The sequence below is a fragment of the Xylocopa sonorina genome, chromosome 7 (assembly GCF_050948175.1).
Source record: "Xylocopa sonorina isolate GNS202 chromosome 7, iyXylSono1_principal, whole genome shotgun sequence".
Taxonomy (NCBI): Eukaryota; Metazoa; Arthropoda; class Insecta; order Hymenoptera; family Apidae; genus Xylocopa; species Xylocopa sonorina.
In genome coordinates, this window is record NC_135199.1 from 11410060 (window position 1) to 11433074 (window position 23015).

The 23015-nt window shown below is 43.8% G+C and overlaps 3 protein-coding genes across 5 annotated transcripts in view; 2 read left to right on the top strand and 1 right to left on the bottom strand.

The window, feature by feature from the left end:
- Btk29a (tyrosine-protein kinase Btk29A) overlaps window positions 1-21247 on the bottom strand; it is a 132272-nt gene extending 111025 nt beyond the window's left edge. The window contains exons 1-4 of one of the 2 annotated variants that reach the window (XM_076897933.1): window positions 21077-21247; window positions 20514-20622; window positions 17093-17278; window positions 4266-4527 (exon numbers count right to left, since the gene is read on the bottom strand). In XM_076897933.1, the coding sequence (XP_076754048.1) occupies window positions 4266-4527; window positions 17093-17278; window positions 20514-20516 (451 nt within the window). In that variant the 5' untranslated portion in view covers window positions 20517-20622; window positions 21077-21247. Of the gene's footprint in view, window positions 1-4265; window positions 4528-17092; window positions 17279-20513; window positions 20790-21076 lie in introns of those variants that run through there. The other variant, XM_076897934.1, reaches the window with a different exon arrangement.
- Window positions 1-23015, top strand: part of Rpl39 (ribosomal protein L39) — a 100862-nt gene that overhangs the window by 70728 nt on the left and 7119 nt on the right. The gene's annotated exons all lie outside the window — the stretch shown is intronic.
- Med7 (mediator complex subunit 7) lies at window positions 20885-22377 on the top strand. 2 transcript variants are annotated; one of them, XM_076897975.1, is made up of 4 exons: window positions 20885-21085; window positions 21378-21732; window positions 21800-21952; window positions 22034-22377. In XM_076897975.1, exons 2-4 carry the CDS (start codon window positions 21403-21405, stop codon window positions 22232-22234), a joined length of 684 nt encoding a protein of 227 aa, XP_076754090.1. In that variant the 5' UTR covers window positions 20885-21085; window positions 21378-21402; the 3' UTR covers window positions 22235-22377. The 2 variants fall into 2 exon arrangements, with proteins under 2 accessions (XP_076754090.1, XP_076754089.1); XM_076897974.1 differs by having other exon boundaries at window positions 20887-21030.

Here is a 23015-nt window from a genome sequence, read left to right on the forward strand (position 1 = left end):
AGCCAATAAGAACGAACGGAGCAAAACCGACCGCCCGCCAAGGTAATATCGCATTCATTTTTCTCGTTACCTTGCCCTTTTCAAACGAGGGCCGTCCGTTCGAGCGTTCAGAGCTGCGCCAACAAATTCCAACTTTCGCGAAGAAAAGTTGCAAAACTTCCATCGAGCTCTATTATATTCTACGGCGGAGCGAAGGGGAGGGGAATAAAAAGAAAAGTATACATCGAGGATATATGCGCGGGGTTAGAGGGAACAGGAAAGGGGAAGTTCGAAATGATTAGACCGTCTAACAAATTAAGTAACCGGGTGCGTTCGACGAGAAACGTCGATTTCCATTGGCTCCCTCAACTTTTCGAAAAATTACGAATTAATGTTTCATACCGGAGGATAGAAGCGAACAGGAGAATAATTTCAGAGGAGGTGGGAAGAGGGAAAATCACAAGAATTCCGACATGAAATCTCGACGAGAAGATGTGGAAATCATCAGAGTTCACGTGAAGGGATAAAATGGAAGAAACGAAGATTAGCGATCATCCGCTCGATTAAAGTCGATGCATATCTAACAAGGCGAAATAAGTTACGTGGATGACGACGAAAGATCCGAAGACTCGATTTCCCGTGGCGTTCCCGGATGGTAACGAGCTCTGGTCCGACGGGATTCTTTGAAAACTCGTTAAAAGTTCAGCCGTCCCGGCGACGAATCAATCAACTCGCGTTGTCGGGATACGTCGCTGATATCGTATCGCGTCTTATGATTTCTGACGCTGGTTTCGCCTATGAATCACTTTAGCCCGACAAAGGGTTGATGCGCGGCAGAGTTTCTGCTGGCCATATTTTTGAGAGAGAAATCTCGCTCGAAACGAAATTTTTGAAGCGTACGATATTTCAGATGAATCTATTAAACGTTAAACTAAAAAAATATGCACTGAAAAATGAAGGATCGTCAGACCATAGCGTCTCAACTGGAGTTGTGGTACAAGGGAGAAGTTTCGATTCTGGGAATTGTAAAGTAATAGGAGAACTCGAGCAGTTCGAGCGCCGCGAGCTACTAATTTCTCGTGGATCTGTGGAAACGCGTCTCATCTGGCGCGAAACCTTAAGCAAATCATTGGTCGTATATAAATTGTCGAAAGACGAGCCATCTTTTCGAGATCTGATTTCCTTTGGGAGGCTGGGTTAAGTGGACGGTTTTTAGTCGTGGCCTCACCCCCGGTTCAGGTACCATTTGTTTGGTTAAAGAACAGCTGAATTCCGTCCCGAGGATAGTTAAATCGCGTTCCGCGGACGCGAGTTCGAAGTTGATGAATAGAACTTCGGAGGCTCGCGTATCGTAGACAAAAGCTGAGAACTCGCCAAGAGAATTTCGTGCTTTATAGTGCAATTTCTAGCAGGAACTTTCGCTCGATCCTTCCCTTAACGCGTCCAACTAGCGTAATTTCTTACGGTATCGCGTGCCACGTTACTTCGTAGACACGCAACTTCCACCGGCAAACAATTCGTTACAAGGAAATGCATTCAACACAGTTCGCTCCGTTTTCTTGCCACGTTTCGCGTGAGAGCTTAAATTCAGTAAAAAAAAAAAAAACCGCACGAGCTTCTAAACTAGAAATTATTTTACATTACGCTGAAATAACGAACGCATTTAAAATATCATTTGTTACGATATTTACCGTCGATGTTTGTTTAGCCCGATAAAATCACGCGACGTTAATTTTATATTACACCGTGATAACTTTTATTACACGAGCGCGAAAGCGTGGGTCGCTGGATGTAGGTGTTACCTGTTCCCATTTGTTTTAGTTGTTTTTCCAACGATGCCGCGCGCCCCTTTGTACAACGCAGATCAGTGCATCCAATTCGTTTGAGCGTTCCCGCGCGATGGTATCGAAAATAAAGAAGAAAGGAGCCACCTAAAGCCCCCTAGCTCACAAAGGGCTCGTACGAAGCGTTACGCATCGATTTCGATGGAGCTCGATGGATCGATGAAGATGCGAAAAATATTTGACCCCCGTTCGGTCCTCTGCCCAACTGATTCGACCATTTATTTCACACTGTACACGCGGAACAATCCCACGAAGAAACGCGAACGAGAAACTTTCCTCCTCGCGGCTGTTTCTTTACACCGTTCGAGCCTTTCCACGACGCCTACTCTGACGTACGACACTCCTGGGGAACGTGTTCGCGAAGAAATCCTCCAGGACGTTTTATGGGACGAGACGTGTCCAGAAACACGGGTAGAGTCGCAGTGACGTTGTTTCGCAACCCCATTTCCCTTCCAAATACTGAACGCTCTGCCGACTGTAACGCAAGTTACAAGGACAGCTCGTCGCAGTTGCAGCTACGAGGAACGACGGTGCAACTTTGAAATTCTTCGGAACTAACTCCTCGTCAAAGATACATCCCCTTTCTCCATTTACGAGTGCCAGATGCAGTTCCTTCGAACTGAATTTTCGCGACAAAAATCACGACTAATCGCGACGAATATTTTTACCAGGAGAAATAAAAATAAATGTAACAGGACGACCGTACACAATTTCGAGCGAGTTCGAAACGGTTACGAATGGTCGTTAAAATTGATTCTCACTCTCGAGCTAACTGCCCTGCCCCGTAAATTATTCCCACGAAAACTAATTGAATTAATAATTACTTGGTCGTTGGAAATTATTCGCGGTTCGCGCGTAATACGAGCCTCGATCGCGGCCAGGGCTGCGTTTACAGCGTTTTCACCGAGACGGACCAGATGACGGGTTATCGACAGCATTTCGATACACGAGTTCACAGTGATCCGTGTGAAGAGGCACGATAATGATGTGTTATTTATCGAGGAAACCTATCGACGCTTCTCCCAGCCAGATCGACGATCCTGAATTACGTCCCGAATGCGCATTTGCGCCTTCAGTTACACACGCGTTTCCCCTCGCGATCCCATACAATCCAGAAATCCAATGTTTCACCTGAAAACGGAATTACGCGCTCTCCGCGGAGTGTTTGCTAATAAATATACCTTCGCAGGACTGTTACGCGTTTTGATTGATAAATATATGTTAATTAGAAACGAAACTGGGCGCAGAAAATGGATGTTTGCAATCGTATATCAATTACAATATTCGTGCTATAATCGAATAGCAATGGAACGAGCGGGATCGACGTGTTTCGGGTTCGAGATGTACCGGGTGTTCGACAACCGTTGGCAGAGAATCGAATAACGGAAAGGCTCGCGCTAATGGCCCTCGTCGCAGCGTATAGCTCTCGAGCTCTCTCGGGACCGAGTGCACGCGTACCCGGACGAATTCCCAGGCTCGTTTTTCCCCAAAACGAAACTCCTTTTCGTCCCGTTTCGACTTCCAGAGTCGCGCCTCGAATCTTTCTCAACGGCGGTTGCCAAACAGCCCGTGGAGGACGCGATACTCCTCAGCCGCGCGTCTTGTCGCGTCTCTTTCTCCTGCCGCGGAGGAGGAACAATTTCGACGGGCCTTTTAATGAACGCGAGCTTGAAAGAACAGTGGCCTCGCGGGGCGAGCATAAGCCCGCGGACTTGAACGAGGCTGCTTCAGATTCACGGCTCGAAATAAATTACAATGGTTAACGATGTACCTCCAACCGGTGGAGACCTGTTAAGAAAAACCGTGCGTCCGCTAGTATCTGGGCCACACGCTTATTATCGCGAGACAACGAACGTAAAGGAGACAGTTGAAACGCTCGCGAGTTTTCCCTAAATATATTTCCGAGCGTGCTCCTCGTTGTAGCCCCGTGAATCACCGCGACTCGCACGAAGAAGATCGTCTAACGAGCTGGGTCGCGCGAAGGGGATGGTTAATTGCAGCGGCGGGTCGATTAAAATACGGATCCCCGCGGAGACACAGCGTACCCGCGAGAAACGGACTGAAAAATTGTATCGCGGATTCACCAGGGATTTCTGTGTCACCGGCGAAGCGAGCTCGCGGTAACGAGGCTTGATAATTGCGGAGACCTCGCGACTTTGTCTCGTCGAGCTGTGCGTTCCCAAAAAAAAAAAAATACTTTCGTTCGTCGAAAACCTTGACCTTCGACTGCCGCTTTTGCAACACGATGGCGTGTAAAATAATTTACCAGGAGAAAAAAATTAAAAGAAGAAAAAATACTCGCGACGAAGCTACCTTGACTCGTGAGATAATTCTCGTGCAGTCGTAACGTTCAAGGAGAGTGAGAAGAAAATATACGTGTACTTAAGAAACGAGTGAGAGAAGAATCGAAAATGAGAAGGGATGAAAAAAAGGGGGACTCACCAGCACGGATGGCACGGATCCACTCGGTGCGATCTTGTTCGCGGGCTGCGAGAAGGTAGAGCGTGTACTCTTGGCCGGCCTCCCGATAGCCCACCTGGAATGGTAGCCCAGGTGGTATACCACCCCCGCCGCCGCCTGTTCCTGCCTCGCTGCCTGCCACGTCGCTGCCGACGCCGCCGACGCCGCCGGCGTTGCTCCCGAGGCTCGCCGTTTCAACCACGTGGACGCTCTCGACCGCGATTCTACCTCGTTCCTTGCGCCGCTACGGACAGAGAACAACCCCCGTAGTGGCCCTCGTTATCGTTCCGGGGGGGGGGGGGGGGGGGGAATAAGAAAGAGAGCGGAAGAGAGAAAGAGAAAGAGAGAGAGAGAGAGAGAGAGAGAGACAAAGGGGGAGAAGAAAACAGAAGAAAAAAAAAAGAAAAACGAGACGCGGAGGGTGGCTGGAGACGTGGGGCCCGCGGCAGGAAACACGCGATTAACCCACTTCCGCTTCCTCCTGTAACGTTTACTTTTTTCTCTTCGCGCGGCTTTGTTCCTAACGATCTCTGAGACACATCTTGAGATTTACATTGCTACCTATGTGACGTGGGATTTAAACTGTATTTGATTGGATTAAGTAGCGTTCGAGGGGACTTGTTATTTAAATCTAATCTAATTTATGTGATTGTGCGATTGGAATGGTTTACGGGCAACGAGGACATGCGCGTTCTGTGTAGCGTAGATTTTCGAGGGAAATATCTATTTATTGGAGGATGAACATGTATCGATGTGTCTGCTGTACGCGAACAGAGCGAATGTTCTGTATGAAAACAAATTGGATCGATGTAGGTTTGCTTCAGACTAATATTTCACTTTTTAAATGAAACGCCGCTCGTTCCCTTATTGCATAAAGTGTACCAATCTATTTCCAGCTTCCGACATTTATCCGCGTAATAAAATACCGCGTTATTGCGAATTACCAGCTGAGAGAGAATGACTATTTCGATGTAACTATCAACGAGAATAATTATCTCACTTATCCAGTTACACGAGCGATGCTGTATCAATTTCAGTCGCTACAAAAATTCTGTATAAATCAAGAGAACATCGAACAAGATACCATTTGCGTCAAACGCCCGAAAAATGTCAGAATTCCTGATTATTCGCTACAAACGTAGTCGCATGCGAGCAATTACTCGCAGAATCAGAAATTGCAAGCAGCAACGAAATCAGCTTTGAACCATCATAGGTCTGACAATATCACGTACGAACACCCTGGGACATATTTACATTTTTATTCGAGCGCAGCGGTCGGTTCGCATTCCGAGCCGTCGGGAACCCGATTGATTGACAATGCCATTCGACTTCTTCCTTTTTTGTTTTATTTCTCTCTCCGTGTTTTTTTTCCCCCGCTTTTTTTGCGCTTTTTCCCCTCTGTTATCGGCAAAACGCGTACAGAAACGAAACCGACAGCTATTTCCCGGGCTGTCCGCGTAATCGCGACAGCGAATCTTGATTACGCGCGGATCCTATCTCCTGCGTGACGTCGAAACCCTCGCTATTTGGATAACGAGAACGTAAATGCTGCTTAGAGGCGAGGCGATATCGTTCCGACTAATATTTGGAGCGAGGCAAAGCAGCGTGCGCGTTTTAACGACTTCCCGGATCCCGGACAATGGCGGATTCGATATTCTATGCCACGCGTATATCGAGGACCAACATAGAGAGCAGGATTGAAAAGGAATGGCGAAATGTATACGTATATATATCGAACGGTTTTTATATACAGAGAAGCCTAAAAATGTCCGTGCTAAACTTCGTGATAGGTTAGGTTCGTTGATTGGGGGCGATGATTCCAGGTTGGGTTCCATTATCGAGAATCCGAGGGTGTTGGATCGCTGGCTCTATTGCCGCTTGATATACATCCGAGAAATGAAATTATGTTAGACACGGGCGTGGATTCGAGCCACGTGAGAAAATATTTGGACGAACCCCGTGGGTAATTTTCAGAACTTGAAACGGGGAATTTGAAAAAGCGGGAAGACGAAGGGAAGGGACGAAGGAATCGCTCGGATGGCAAATATGAGCGTTTAATATCCAGCGAAAATGAAGTTCGAAATGGAAACACGATTTCCAGACTGGTTCGCGGAAAAGAAACGAGCCAACGTAGTTTCCATCGCGGAGGTTCACCCAGGCTCGTTATCAAGACCGTCTTATCCTTTGCCTCGTTCCCGAAGCCCGCCCCGATCCGGATTCCTTTTCCACTGCAGGCGATGAAATCGCAGAACTTCCCGTACAACTTCGCTCTTTCATTTCACGCTTTCTCTATTAATTCACCCCGTCCCTTCTAAGTGCTTTCCTTCGTTCGCTCTGTTTTTTTCCACCCCTTTCGTGTCTCTCCTCGCCTGGCCAACCGGCGAAAGCACGAGACGTCGCGGGATTTGAATCCTTTCATCCAGCGTGCGCCGCTCTCAGACTTCTCCGATGCCAAGAAACTGTCTCGTTGTCATTAATCGAGAAGAAACTGACTTTGTGGGACTGCGCGTCGACGTACACAGCACAGAGGGTAAAAAGGAGTATCGTGGATTCCTCAGAGGCGACCGGTGGATTCGATTCGAGGATGCAATCACGATCTCGCGATACTGTTGGCCGATTTAACGAGTGAACCTTGTGGTCGAAGTTTTAAACGGATATTTGAGATGTATAAATGGAGGATGGAACGTCTCGAGTGTTTCACGGAAACTGGGAATCTTGCGCGAACGCCGTTGGCGTGCGTTGATCTCGTTGATGGGCCCTTGGTTTACGACTGCTGGCGACGGATTTCGTGAGCCCGGAAATTCGCCGTCTATTGAATTCTGTAGCGTTAGGGTTGAATTTCGAAGTGTTCGAAGTTTCATGGAGCAAGCCCCCCGGGTCCAAGGTTATCAGCGTAACTACCCTTGGGGGCAGATAGTGGATCGAGAGTGTAACTGAAAGCGTCAGTATCCGATCCCATGTGTCCTGGCTCTTGTTCGTCGGTTTCTGAGAGTCCAACGTCAGATATATCAATTATACGTGTACAAATCATCGCAATGCGCTGACGTATAGAAAGATCTTGATCGAACCTAATTTTTGCAGCTACTTATCTTTTTAGCAAGTTTTATGAAACACAGAGTTGATCTCGAAACCCTGAGGATCCTCGAAGTTGATTGAAATTCAAAGGATTCATCAAAATCTAATCAGAGCTCAACCTTGACTATCAATCATCCAACAAATCATGAATACGACATGTAGAATAAACGTTTCAAACGTGAAGTGCGAAACGTGCATCAAGTTCGTCCGCTCGATCCACCCTGAAGCAAATAATGTCAAAAACTAGGCACGCCTACAAATCCTGGCCCACGAGTGTGCACATCCGACGCAACAAATTGCAGGGAAAGCCTCCAAAACCACCCACGCCATTTAAACCCCCCGACTAAAAGTCCAACAAATTACAGGGCGATATTATATCATTCGAACGTGTGACTGTGGCTGGCCGGCCGAATCCGCGCGAGCACCGTAAATCAGGGGATGAAGTTCACAAAAACCGCGGTTTTTCCAGGACACAGTGCCGGGAATGGAACGCGTTTTTATCGCCCAGTGTCGCGAAGAAAATAACGAAGCACCCGCGCCTAAATAACGAGGGACGAATGCCTGTTATTAGACGTTGCGTAAAAATCGACGCGGTCCACTCACCCCCAGAGCGTTTCATGGGACGTTAAACCGTGACGAGAACCAACCCCGAGCGTCGCCGTCAAAAAACTTCGACGCCATTTCCTTCGTAACCGGTGTTGGAACAATTTTGGCTAGCCTTCTTTATTAATTTTTCATGAGCCTTGCTTTCTTTTTACGGTTGTTTCGAGTATCATGAAAATAGTTTAGTTAAGTGGAGCAATCTTTATGGCGCAGAGTTGATGGAATTTTTGAAATATTTCACGTTAAAATTTGTAGGTGCAACTTTTATCGCGAAAAATTGACCGGATATGAAAATTGTTTTCCAAGTAGACATAAAAGGCGTAACGTTCGTCGCTCGTTTCGAAGAGCTGTTTCAATTTTAGAAATAATGAAGCTGCCGCGTTGTTGCAGTCGGTGAACAAAATCGATAAACCGCATGGTTACGTGTCGTATTAATTTTACGTTACGTTACGTATTGTAAGCACCGCAGCTCGTTTAATCGACGTTCGAACGGCGCGTTAACAGTGTAAAAAGAAGAAAATAGTCCGCAATAGTGACGAATAATGCGCTTCTCGTTTGTACTTGGGAAAATTGTACACGGAAGTTTGTAAAATTAATCGGAGAATGAACTGGTCGAAATCCCAAACCGGAACACCGTTTGTCAATCAAGTGCAGAGATATGCAGTGCTTCAAGTGCGTCCGCAGACCGCGGTGCACTCGAATAAATGCGCAACGAACTCGATGGACACTGTTAACATCAACACCACTTACCAAATCCCCTCTCCATACCTGCTTCCATCAAATAGTATAAAAAATATTAAATTCTCCGTTCTCTAACTAAACAGCTAATTTTAACATAATCTCCAGCGACGAACCTACACTCCCCTCGCCTACAAGAAACAGCCCCTATCGCGAACTATAACAACTTGCTCCCAAAGGTGAGGACCAAACGCAGCCGATAACGCGACAGGGTGGCACTTTTGGAACAGAGGATATCCAGCGAGACAAATCGAGTTTCCTACTGCTATGGAAGGATATTGAGTGCGTGTATACACAACACGGGGCGCTTTATGCAATAATGGAACGCACTCGGCGCATAGCACGTGCACCCCTTGAAAGGGGCGCTACCGCGTTCGAATTTTGCGCGTAACGTAGCAATAACTTTCCCGACAGATTATTCGGCATTTCCGTCGAATAACCGTTACGTTCAACGCTAACCCTCTAACCCCGGCACCGATTGCTGGTCGCTCTTCATTCATCCTTTAATGCCATTTACGCGGATTAAAAACGGCGGAACGTATCAGCTGCGGAACGGTCCCGCAAACAGGTGACGAGAGTTATTTTCCCGCGTGCACGGGGAATGAAAACGAGTTTGCGAACGGATGTGGTAAATGTTTGTGCCGAACGATCGATCCTCGGTTGTTCGTCGTGGCGATAAGCGTGGTCGAGAATTTTTTTTACGCCCACTATGTTTCGTGACACGATGTTAATTAAACTTGCGAAGATAAATAGGCAAGAGAAATTTTGCACCCCTCGAAATACATCAATTACTAGAGAAAATGTTGAATATTAAAGATGAAAAGTTTTAAAGACCACCGTTCCCCTGTGACTATCACATCCATGAAAATCCAAAGAAGGGCATGCATTTTACAGTAGCATTATTTATTCAAATAGGAAGACGTGCATTACTTAGCACGGGTCAAATCTTCCCGTCCTTGACATTTTCAATCCCAGAAGAGTTATGACTTATTCCAGTTTGCATAAATCATACCCTATACATAATCCACCCGCCGCTGCGAGAAAATAAAGAAAAAAAAGAAAGAAGAAACAGAACCTTCCAAGTCTCCTGTAACACCGCAACGGGGAAGAAAAGAATGTGAAGGTACTGAGAAACAAACGGATCCGCCAATAATTCCGCAAACACCCACGCTTCCGCCCTCGCGCACACAGCATAATGCACCACCGACGTACGCGTAGAGATCCGAGACAGAACGCGCGTCCGTGATATAATAAACCTTAATAAAGCCCAGGCAAGCTTGAAAACAGACCTCTCTCTTCGGTTACCAGCCACGGGAACGCGTCCCCCACGAAGCGAGTGACGCGGGAAGAAAACGGCGACCGACGGAAAATTTCATTTAGACCTTTCGAGTGGTCCTGCGCGACGACGTCTTTATTAGATTCGACGGCTTCCGGTGGCCCTCCCGCTACCACCGACCATTCTTCCCAGCCACGTTCCTCCGCCCTTCGTTTCAACCCCTAACCACCACGGTGAAATAATCGTGACGTGCTTTCAAACAGCTTTTATTTTCAATCATAAAATGAAACGTTCCATCGGCGAATTTTTAGGGGATGATCGTGGAGATCGAAATAAGGTGGGAATTAAGATGTTAAGGGAGCGTGCTCGTTTCACTCCCGTTTTCATCCCTCCATTTCAGCCGAAATGGCCGCGAATCGAGCACGTTTGCACGCTCGTCGAGCTCCCTACGAATAATCGCGAAAATAGAGACAAAAAGCAAGCATTCTCCTCGCGAGGACGACTCAACGACCCGTTCAGATCGCAGAATAAAAGAAGGGGCCCGGCTGGTACGCCCAGATTCTGGATGAATCCGCGCTTTGTGAAAAAAAATCTGCGTTTGAATTACTCGGTTCATTCGCAACGGGCTACTTTCAACTTTTCCTCCCTATTTCCTTTTCCCTTCTTCCCAACGTTCTCCACCCCCGGTTTTTTTTCTTTCTCAAGAGCAGCAACGAGTAACGGAGGCTGGTTTTAATTAAATATCCCCGGGAACGAAATGGAGAACCGTATTTATTCGCATAAATAGCGAACGTCTCTGATATCCACTGCGAGACAATTGAACCGATCGGTGATTTTTAGGGCGGAAATATCGTCCCCCTCAGATCAATCGCCGCTTTGTTCGTCTTCCAGCAGGAAGAATACGACAAAGGGATGGATTGTCACGGCACGCAGCGATGGATGTTACGAAGATCGTGACTAACCCCTTTCGAAACGAAGAATAATATCATATTCCTAATTATTTATCTTTTCCGTTCAAGTATATTTTTTTTTCATTACTTGTTACTGTAATTAACAGCTCGCAAGCTTTTCCAAATATTTGAGAAGCATCGCTGCTATGTTAATACGTACTAAAAGCTGGTTTTTAATTAACAAGCTTGCCTTACTCCTCTCTGCTTGTCATTTTAAAACTTGTCGCTGAGAGCGTCCCGTCTGACAAACGTGATAAATGCTGCCAAACGGGGGATGTAAAAAATTTGCAAAATTATCACGCAACGTCCAGTAGTCTCGCGTAATGTTCCGTGCGAGTAGCAATTATATTCGGAAAGTAATTTTTGTCATTGTTTCGATTTTATTTAGTTTTGTTAAAGCAACATGTGCGTTCTGTCAAACACGCGGCAGCTGGTTAAATCTACGAAACGTACCAGCGCGAAATTAATTATAACTGTGCGGAGCAATTAATTTACCTTGTTTACGCTGGCCATTCCGACTGGCTAATAGAAATTTTTGGCCTTGTATACCCTGCCGGTTTTGACGCTCGTCCGACGAATCGCCTTCGACGTGCAGTTAATTTAATGAACGAAAAATTTCTACATTCGAATGATGGTTATTTGGCAAAGTGGTCTCTGATTCATTTCGCACGCCAACATAGTCGCAATTATGGAACTAAAATCTCTCTCGAAGGAGATTTCCGAATATTTCAAAGCCATTCCATTACATTTTTAAATTCACTTTACGCAGTGGCTGCAGAACTGTCGACACGCCTTTCCACTTAATCCATGGTTTAATATTTACTAACGCGTTTATTTGACCGGAAAAAGTCTACGCAAAAACCACATCCGCTACTACCCGTAAACTTAGCTTTAGAAACTCTCGCTGCAGCCCGTCGACACTCCGCAACCACTAAGACACGATCACAATTTGCTCTAACCATAAAGTCTATCAAACCCCAGGAAACCCCTTCCAAACAGCCGAAACCGAATCAAAATTCCCCGTTCGCCGACAGAGTACAATTTATCAAAAAACAAAAACCCAACAGCCATCTATCTGCAGCTCTCAACGACACCCTCTTAGAGGGATGATTTACGATCCGCCCGAACAACGAACGAGCGAACTTCCTTTTTCCACAGCGATCGAAAACGAGCCGTATATTCCGAAATCCCGTCCCTCGAGCGGAAAGTGGACGGAATCGAGTTCGCAGCGGATTCGCCCACCCCTATACCAACGAGTCTCTAAGTAATTTTTACTACCAGACGAGAGAGAAATCGTTTCGAGCTTACCTCCACAGTTGCAGTAGCCTCGGTTAAGTTCTAGAAGTCGTACGTAGGAGCGTGCGACACGACTGGCTTCTCCCACGTGGAGAGAAGTCCTTGGTCCCGGGGTGAAAATCGGAATCCTCCCCCGAGCGGTCTTCCTCTGGTCGCGTCGGGACCGTTGAGAACGCGGGGCGCGATCTATCTGTCGCGGCCGCCGAATTGTTTCCGCGAGATCCCTCCGCGGCTTTAACGAGCCCGGAACTTTCCAGAGAAAGAGGGTGGGAAAGTGTTTGCCAGCAGGGGTGTCGCGGAGCGCCGATATCCCGGATGAATAACGATTTCTTTCGCGCTCCTGAACTTCTGAATGGAGATCGCGGGGAGCGAGGATTAATTAGAAAAACTTTCGCAGGATGAATTAATTTCTACGACTGGGTGACAGAGGCGGGCCAGTGTCGCTGGAGCCTCTTTAGAAAACCCCGAGCGTCTAGGATGAGGAAAGTTCCGCCGTAGGAATAATACGGTTCGAAGGGCGTAGTAGAGATCCCTCGTTGATCGATAGTCTTCGAATAGTCCACTGGCTGGTGTACAGTCCTTTGCGATTACTTCTCTCGAAGTATCCGAGCTCGTGCAGTTGGTGATGCCCTCCTCGGATCACCTCGAACTTTTCCTCCGAGAAAGTAATTCGACTAGCTTCGAATTGGATGCGAAACGAATATCGGTACACGTATGACTGGGCGTACCTTTTCTTGCCGAGGGATCCAGCACGGCCCTCGCACGCGGGGATTTATATGAAACGGTCTGGATCGATCGATCCCGAATATCGACTGTCGATGTCGAATTGACCGTGAACGTCACTCGGATTGGACTGGTGACGCGTGCGAGATACGCGACGCGGTGAGAACGATGCGAGGGAAAAGAGAGTGCGCGTTTGCTCTCGCAGATGCCTGCGTGGGTTGTAGAGGCTCGCGATTCTCGCGGAGAGCGATCCCGATGACGACCACTGACTGAGCCGCGGAGGCAGCATCAGGAACTCGCGGCGGAAGAAAGGATGAAGAGAAGGTGGCGGTGGCGCGGCCCTGGGGCGCCTGCGCTACCAATTTTACACATGGTCCGCGAGCACGTTATATCCACCCCCAACCAGCCCCTACCATCGAAACTGGCTGGTTGGCCTACCAACTAACGGGCTCTGCGTACCTCTACGCAGGTAACTACTGCCGTTAACCGTGACCGAGTAGCTTTACAGCTACATACGACAACAGGAAGAACGAGAGAGAGAGAGAAAGGGGGTGCAATGGGTGAACCTTTGATAAGTAAAATTCGATAGAAGAAATCCATGGAAAAACAGCTGGGATGGATTGGCGAAGAACAAAGTGGAAGTAAATAATTGGAATTAAAAGTGAACAGCGAACTCCCTTTGCCTTCGTATACCTTCATCGAGTCAATAACAACGCTCGATGCAATTCAATTAATAACTCTGTAAAGAGTGAAATGTAGCCATCCAATGTTCTGTTTACCCCCTGGCTACGAGAGACAAACATTTCGCGAAAAAATAGTACCGTCTGAAACTCGATAGTGGACGAATGGAATTTCCGCGCAGCGGAAAACAGAAGGAACTCGTGAAAAAATCCATCGAGACGGATGTAACAGATGGAATAAGAAGAGAAGAGGAGCCGATCCATATGCGGAGTCTGATTGCGAAAGCTCGAGGAGCTTGCTATTGTCGGTTATGTCTGCGAACTGTCGAGCCATGGTAATCGAGCTGCTCGAAGTGTCCTCTCCTCGATCGCGCTGATCTTTTGGTTTGTAATTTATTGCGAACTCGAAGCGGTCCCTGTCTCGTGGATGTTTGCGTCCTACCTACTTCCCGGATTGCATAAGCGTGTTTATACGACCGTTTCGAAGCTCCAGCGAACACCGCGATGGAGTCGAGCGTTCGCAGAGGGGTGGTTCGGTGGTTGAAAATCGAATCTCTTAAGTTAACCCGTGAGTAATGCGATTTTAGAAGAGAAGAAACAATCCAGGTTCACAGTAGACAAGTATGAATCTTTTTAACTGTTGTTCGTTCCCCCATTTTTTAACAAGCAAATTTTTAAACAATTTTTTTCCAATACGAATGGATTGCTTCGCTAGTCAACTCGAAATTACCATTTAGAAATTTTATAAACCACCTTTGACACTTTCTCACATTTAAAACTCGCTCCCGGTAAACTTCAGAAACGTTTTTTATAGCAGCCGCAGCTGTATCAGATTTTTTTGTTTTTAAACTCATAAAGCATACACCGTTGTGCGCGGATCTCATTAACAGTTCTTCTAACGATAAAAAAAAGCGACCTGAACGGGTCTATGCAGCGTTTGATTCGGATTGGAGAACCTTTGCTCTTTGAGAAGCGCACAGCGAAAAGGTCTCTACACGTATATTTGTTATTAATTATAACATTTCACTGAGCCAAAATAAATAAGTTGAAATTGTAATTATTAAGGTTATCCTTTATCGTTTGTTTCTTTTTCCGAAAAGTAGAACAAGATTTTAGCAACCACAGTTTCTTTTATAACATCCCTACCACACGAATCAACGAAGTTTCCATAACATAATATAACGATGATATATCGTGAGCTGTCCCGTTTCAAGCTGAAAACTTTCTTTTTAAAAGCTCGTTAGATGATCGACCATTACTCGAATAAAAAAATGAATAAAAAAGTGAGGCGTTATTTTTTTCCACGCGTCACTGTCTTTTTTTATTTAACCACCCCAGTGGCTAAAGGAATATACAGGCAACAAGAAAAAAAAAGTTTTATGTGAAGCAAGCACACGATCGAACATCTTCGAAGCATATCTTTAAATATTTACTTCGATAAATCTCGTCGGAACATTAAAAGTCGTACGATATGTATGTATTATAACAACCCTTAAGCGTTGTCCACAATACTCTGGCACGAAGGACGCGATTTAAAATTCTCGAAAAGGCGAAGGAGCGCAGGGAATAATGGACGATTCTTTTATCAGCTGAGCAGAGATAATGCGATGAGTTTAGAGCATCCAGAGCACTAGTCGCGCTTGTCAAGCGCAAGCTAATATGTATAGAGCAATTGGCCCTGATTCGGGCCGTGTCACTGTCCGCTTTAGCGTTATTATTCCTGTCGTTTACACTCCTACGTCCGTCCGTTTTCAAAATTCCTTCCAGACAGCCTTTCATCTTTTATCTTTCCGAGGAAAACGAACGGAGAGGAACGGGAGCGAAGCAAGGCGAAAAATTTACATCACCGCGTGTAAACTGTGCTTTTTCAAATGACGATAGACAAAAATATGAAAAAAATAACGCTGTAAGATTGTAGAATGAAATGTTTAAAAATTTGATTGATATGTACGACGCACGTTTCACGTTCGTATAATGCATACGTTCATAGCGATCGTTCAATTGAAAATCCGGCGATGTTTGAATAGAGGCGCAGAGCGATTTAGAGCTTCTGAATGCCAGGTACTATCAATTCTCGCGTGAATTATAATCCTGCGCAACCGATGATGTTCTCCTCGATGGTTAATTATCGATTTCGTCGGTCAGCCTCTTAGTGTCTTCCGCGTGAACTTTACACACCACTGCTATAGCACGAAGATAAAGTAATCGAATCCTTGCCTATTTTTCAAAAACTCTTCCAATCGGACTGCAATATCAACGAATTAAAACGCACATCTGTTCGTCATATTTAACAAAATTAAAACCTGACCAAATGAGAAGAAGGCGCTGAACGTTCAACGAAACGAATAGCAAGAATCAATGGCAAAGAAATTTTCAAAGAAAAGCAACCCTTTCCTCGCCCAAAAAAAATATTCGCGAATAAACAAAACACGTCGCACAAAAACCGAAGAGGTGCTCTCTCTGTCGAGGCAAGCCCAACCACCAAGATCCCTAAGGATCGCCGACTCTTTATTTATTCTCTTTTTTTTTCTTCTTTTCGTTCTTCGGGACATAGCGCAGTCGACGCAGGCCAAGCCGCATTCACCGTTCTTTCCACGGATAACTCGCCGCGGTTTAAAGACCTTTGCACCGTCGCCTAGCACCTTTCGCTTCACCCCACAAAGCCCACCCTCTCGCTGCCGCGCGCTCCAAGACCCTGTCACCAGTCCCCAGAGTTTTTCACCAGTGCGTTTAAAACGCCGGACCCGTACGCCTTTCGTCACGGCGTTTCTGAATCGTCGACCAGCCAGAGTTCAACCAGGAATCCAATAGGGATCGTAACGGTGAGACGGCGGTGTTTGCTCGATCTCGAGCGTACGAAGCAATTATCGAATCGCGGCTCGTGTCCTCGAGTACCTATGTTTGGACGTTAAATTACGCCGATACAGGAGTTGATACCGAGTTCTATTTCCTTTTCGTCTCCCCTCTTCGTTTTTTTTCCCTTTTTTCAGAAGGGTGGGAGAAGACACGTCGACCTGGTTTCGACAGAGACAACCCTTTGGCCGTACGGATGAAAACCAGGCCAACGAAGGGGCGAGGCTGCAAACACGGTTTGGGGGATCGAGTTCAAAGGCAAATTATAGCCGCGTGGAAACCATGGCATCTACTTTGATGAATGGAATGGTTCCAGCTTGACCGATTGGAAGACGACAATGGTATCCGTCGTTCAAATTGTAAATCAGCTTGGGGGCTGTTTCTCCGTTCCTTTTTTTTTTTCATTTTTTACGAATTTAACACATTCGAGAAGGGTTAGAGAAACCATTCGCTGCCACTTCCGATGCAACGAATTTCTCTACAGGAATCCTCGCGATTCACAACAGAGAACTGTTAATGGGACGGTAATGGAGAAAAGAGTAAGAGAGCAAGAAGAAAATGGAACGTCAGGATCTCGAGAAATTGGGAGAAGAAAAAAAAGGGTGGGTTACGTACCTCTCCATCGCCGTCGTAGTAGACGAGGTAGCGCCTCGTCAAGACGAACCAGCGTTGCTTGTAGTTGACGGGGGTGAAACGTTTCTTGTTCTGCGAACGCTTCACCATGAACCCCTGCCGCACCACGTCCCCGCTTTTTGGCTCCACCTTCCCATCTTTCCCAGCCATCCCCGATGGAGGGCCACCCTGTCGACAGGAAACCAACGACTCGATTAACGATCTCGGTTTCAGGTGATACAATAACCCGACGCTAATGGAGAATTGCTCGACGGGTAATCGAATCGAGGTCTGTTTCAAAACGCGTACATTTATGCTTCATGTTTGCTCATCTAATTAATCTTCTTTCCTAAATACAAATCGATGCCTTCGTTTTCATATTTGAAACATGGAATCCCTACAGTGAAACGCTGGAAATTCACCGGAGAAGATTAGTGCCCATTGTGAGTCTAGTAATTAGGAGGGGTTGAGAGGATTAGAGGATTATTCTGGCGATGTGAATTTAGGTGAAGTGTGCGATAATTTTAGGACTCGGTTTTAGCACGATATTAATCCTTTCGTTTCGTGGAAACGTGGCTCCGAGAATTTCATCTCAATTACAACCCTTAAACTTGTTTAGCGAATCTATTAAGAGGAACGAAAAGGATCGTTCGATTTTTAATGTACCCGAAATCGAATTTCATGCGATAAGGCAGATTTCAGTGAATAATTGCCGTTTAAAGGCATTCACGTGTTAGTTCGAACGATTGAAACGTTTAATTGCTGGTTTCTTTCGGACGATCTACTTCGTTCCTTGGGCACTTGCGAGTTTCTCGCAACTAACTGGATCCAATTACGCGAGCCTCGTGATAAACTTTCAATTATATCGATAGTTAGAATTTCAGTCAGACGGTCTGGAGACTTTCGGGACGAGAATCGGCTAACTTTTCGTATTCGCAATTTACATTGAACGTAATTCGAGAGCGGCTGTCGATTCGAACTTCGCGCGTACGAGGGTAATAATAAAATGTTAAAAACTTTTTATTTGTCGTTGATATACATAAAACATGACATGTGAAGTATATTTGAAACACGAAGAGCGTGAAGCGAAACAAAAATCTCTAAAGTCCCATGAGTCAGATATAAATGTTTCAGGGATTCTGAACCTCCATTAAAGCCAGAGTGACGCGTCCGCCAAGAATTTCCATTCAAAATATAGAGTCAGAGGATTGAAACCTGCGGCTCCGTTCCCACCAGACGAACCTAGACCATTTTCATTGCCCATAACAGTACCGTGAATAACCGAGGAAACATCCACCGTTTCGGTTGCATATTTCAGATAGAAGCAAACATTTCTACTAGACAATATTAACATTGAATTCGTTTGAGCTTCTAATCTTGCGATTAAAAAAATTATTTCTAATTATTTACTTTGTACAATATCAAGAAATATTTTTTACTACATTTATAGAATTCAAACTGATGTTCAACAGAGATGTCTGAACGTAAAACAGAGAGATGCGGTTTAAATAGGTAGTGTAAACAGCGAATGGTGCGCGCCATCATCAATTCGAAGTGAGAACGGATGTAACGCACACGCGTTCTTTGGTTGCGCGTACGCACGCGTTTGCGTGTTATGTCTCGCTCGAGAGATTTTCTGGATGGATTAAAGATATCTAATACATGATTTCCTTTGATAACTAACTTCTTGAGGTTTCCTACATAGCCATCATCCTGTTACTCTACATAAATGGTCTTAAAAGTTGTTCAGAAGTTCAGACATTTTCGTTAATATAATTTTATGACTGGTTTCGTACAATTGAATGGCATAGAAATAACAGATGAAGAATTTTTAAACAAAAAATTAGTAATTATCGAAATTTTATTTGTTAACAGTGAAAGAATAATGTAATACTCGACGGAGCTGTTTACGGTTCTTTAAAGTAAATATTTGCGCGACTTTTTTTTAGAGACGTTAAGGCAAAAAGAATACATGCCTTCTTTTCGTTTCGAGGAATAAAAAAAAACTATTAACGGATGTTGAAAGTAAAGGGACGCGACGATTTAACAAAATGTGTACTACATAACGCGACGAGAACGCACGACGCGAACCACTCGACCGCCTCGCTGACCGCCTACTTCCACTGAATTTCTTTTGTAACTCGTGTCTCTGAAATTTTAAGAGGCCGCTTAAACCGCGACGTCCTTTGAATTTCCGGCCGACCCGTGCTTTCCGCGGTACTTGGGAGGCAAAAGGGAAACAGAGACGCGATACGTTGAACAAAAAACGCCGAGTAAAACTCTTTCGTTTGTCAGACGTGAACACTTAGCTGCTGCAAAATTTATTGTACCATAATTGAATCTTGTAACGACACGTGAATAAATATTTTGCCATTTTCTTTTCTCCGCCACGTTAAATTGTCACTTCTTGTGACAGTATATGGTATGCAAGAAAATAGAAGTGTGCATCCTAGGTATTTATATTGTGAATTAGTCCGGTAAGACTTTTTCTTCTCATATAGCAAGGAAGAATTCGCTTATGGATCTGCAAAGAATCTACTTTAATGAGGGCTATAAAGAATTATAAAGAAAAAAATTTAGTATTTAATGGACCTTTTATGTAACTTTGATTGTCAATGAATATATAGAAACACAATGATAAAAGGAATTACTCTGTACCATAAAATATCAAAAAATTATGGTATTGATGGGAATATTTAGAGAAGAATAAGATGTACATATACATGTATACACATAACTACAATTAAAAAAATATAATTGAAGACTACATATAATAGGACCATATACATAAATTCTGATTAAAAATATTACACCATCATTATGTTCTCAAGAATGTTTGAATACATTAACTTTCTATAGGATTGGGAATTAGTACTTAATAATGTAAGGCATGATGGGCTACATCAGAAATTTTGTGTGAATCAGTTTTACAAATTTCAATAGGAATTTGCACTATTTATGTGAACGAAATTCACAGAAAAGTGCTATAAAAGAATGTTTTGAAAATTCACAAAAATAACTGTAAACGTAATTTGAAAATTTATTTAAAATTCAATTAACCGAGTGTCCGATACTTTCACGTGAAACTCATCAGCGTACGAGCTCTCTGTACGAATTATGTATACACATGCGAACTCCGAATCAAACTTTGTTCTTTGTTTTAGTTCTGTTTTAGAAATTTTTTCGAAAAAAATTTGAATCACCACGCAAGCGTCTAATCGCGAACAGCGAGGCCGTTAATTAAAGGACAATCATAGACGCATTCCTTTCGAAATTATGAAAAATAACAGAAGAACGAGACCGACGAGAACGCGAGATAAGTTTGTGGTTATCCTGGCACTCGGTTATATGAATATTCCCCGTGTGGAAGTTTAGCCGGAATAACATCGAGACTGTTGTGATTCGTAACGGAAAATCGACTTACCATGCACCAGGGTGCTGCTACCACCTCGCAATTTCAATGGTTGTCAGAAACATGACCGGTGCCCAAACAAAGAATTCACGTGGAACGAACGCATACACACACCGACAATCTGTCAAACGAAGACGTTGGAAATTCACGAGATAGCAGGAAATACCTCACTACGTTAGTAAAGCATTTATCCGAAAAGGCGCGTGCCCGTGGGGACGATCTCCCAAACAAAAAACAAACGATAATCGATAGGCACGCCTCTTCGTTTTGCTAGTTAAACAATGAAAATCCCCAATCTGGGTTCGACGTCCTACTGGCATTAACGTATTAACTGGCCAACAGAGAATACCTGTTGACTCATTTTAAAAAAACAAGATGGCCGACTCGAAGGCTACGTTACATGTTGTTTTGTTGTTTTAGTTGGACGGTATTTAAGCTCTCGTTAATAAACGGTGAAGATCTCGGGATAAGTGCACGCGAACACTGTGATTAATCCTATGTATCCAAATAACGGAGCATTAATACGGAAGTACGTCGAAAGCATTGTGAAGTCACATTAATGTAACCTAACTTACAGTACCAAAGTATCAACCCGTGAGGCTACATCCTGCGGTTCAATTTTCCTGCGTATATACGGACGTTGTCTTCGCAGTTGTATTTGAAAATATTGCTCGACACTGTATTAAGAATATTGAATAAGTAAGATGTAGATTAGAAAAAAAATCTGACGGCTACGCGCGAAATTACGGACCTGCGCACTCACTTCAACGCGCTGATCAGTTTGACAACAGTGTTTTCTTTTGTCAAACATAACCTATTTTATGCGTCTTAGGGGATACCGTTGCTCCGAGTGAAATTGCGTTCTATTCTTTCCAGATAACACTGGTTAAGAGCATCGGAAATGGCCGCACCAGAGGCGATACAAGTCAGTTCGCTTCCTCTACCTCCGGTTCAGTATATTAATTTGTATACAGATGAAAATGTTCGCCGAGGCAGAGCACCACGGCCACCACCACCTATACACGATACCTATTCGATGTTTGGAAATGTATTTAACGCGGATGATACGATCATCAGACCCCTCGAAGCCCAAGGAATTAAAAGGTTATACCCCCAACATTTCGATCGACGACGGGAGTTGAAAAAATTAAATCACTCGCTGCTCGTTAACTTCCTAGATTTGATAGATTTGCTCGTGCAATGTCCTGACAGTCCAAGACGCGCAGAGAAGGTAGTTGATCAGCATTATCCTCTGGAATGTAACTATTTTAACTGTCTTTGCTCTTAATTATTTATAGGTGGAGGATCTTAGTCTGTTATTTATTCACATACATCACTTGTTAAATGAATTCAGACCGCATCAAGCCAGGGAAACGTTAAGGGTAATGATGGAATTGCAGCGTAGGCAACGAATTGAAACAGCACTTAGGTTTCAAAAACATTTAGAAAAAGTATGAACTGGATACATGGATATGGACCTTCTGCATTCATTGGTTCAACACTTAATTGCGATTTAATACAATTGCTTATAGGTACAGGAAATTTTACAACACGCGCTACAGATGCTACCAGATACCTCAGAACTAGATTCTAAATTAGCAATAAATACAGACGCTATGGAGTCTGTTGACAGCTTAGGTTCCGAGCAACAAACTCCAGATCCCTGTAGTGCAAGCGATCGCATTATGTGCAAAGCAATAGATGACATGATCTCAACAAATGGATTATTTTGAATAATAATGTATTCGTATATTTACTTTTTAAAACAATTTCACTGTAAAAATTCTTGTAATTATAACTGTAACATACATTGTAATAATAATTTTAAAAGAATGTAGTTTATTTATTAAATGATAGGAATAAATTTTTTACATAATTTATTTTTTCATATATAACTACTGCTCAACGAATTTAAAGCATTCTTGTAAATCATTCATTCTGAAATCATAAACTTCAGAATTCAATGACAAAGTATATTTTATGTACTAAACTAAGCACAAGATACACAGTTTAAATTAAAACTTTTTATTTTTCTAGCAGTGTTGTAGTGCAATTATCAAAGTAATGTGTTACATGTTTAAAATTATAATAAACATAAACAATATTTCTAGAATATTACAATATATATTAGTACATATAAACAAATTTTTAATATAGTTACACACTTGATGAGTCACAAAACATTTTCATTAAATATTAATTGAAACATGAGAATTTTCAATAATTATAAATTTCTATAAGTGCGCGTAAACATTCGACATTGGGCATAAAAAATACAACATATTATGTAGTAGTAATATTTATTAAATTAGATAATATATTCAATAATTATTACTATCATTATTATTATTATTATTATTACAGAATTTGTGTTCAATGGTGGATAGGAAAAGGACACAGTGTACTTGTTTATATATGTATATATAAACTCACCTTACAAAACAGCTATCATCAATATATAAATAAAAGACAATATACAATCGTGCATCAGCTCCTGAAAAAAAATTACATTAT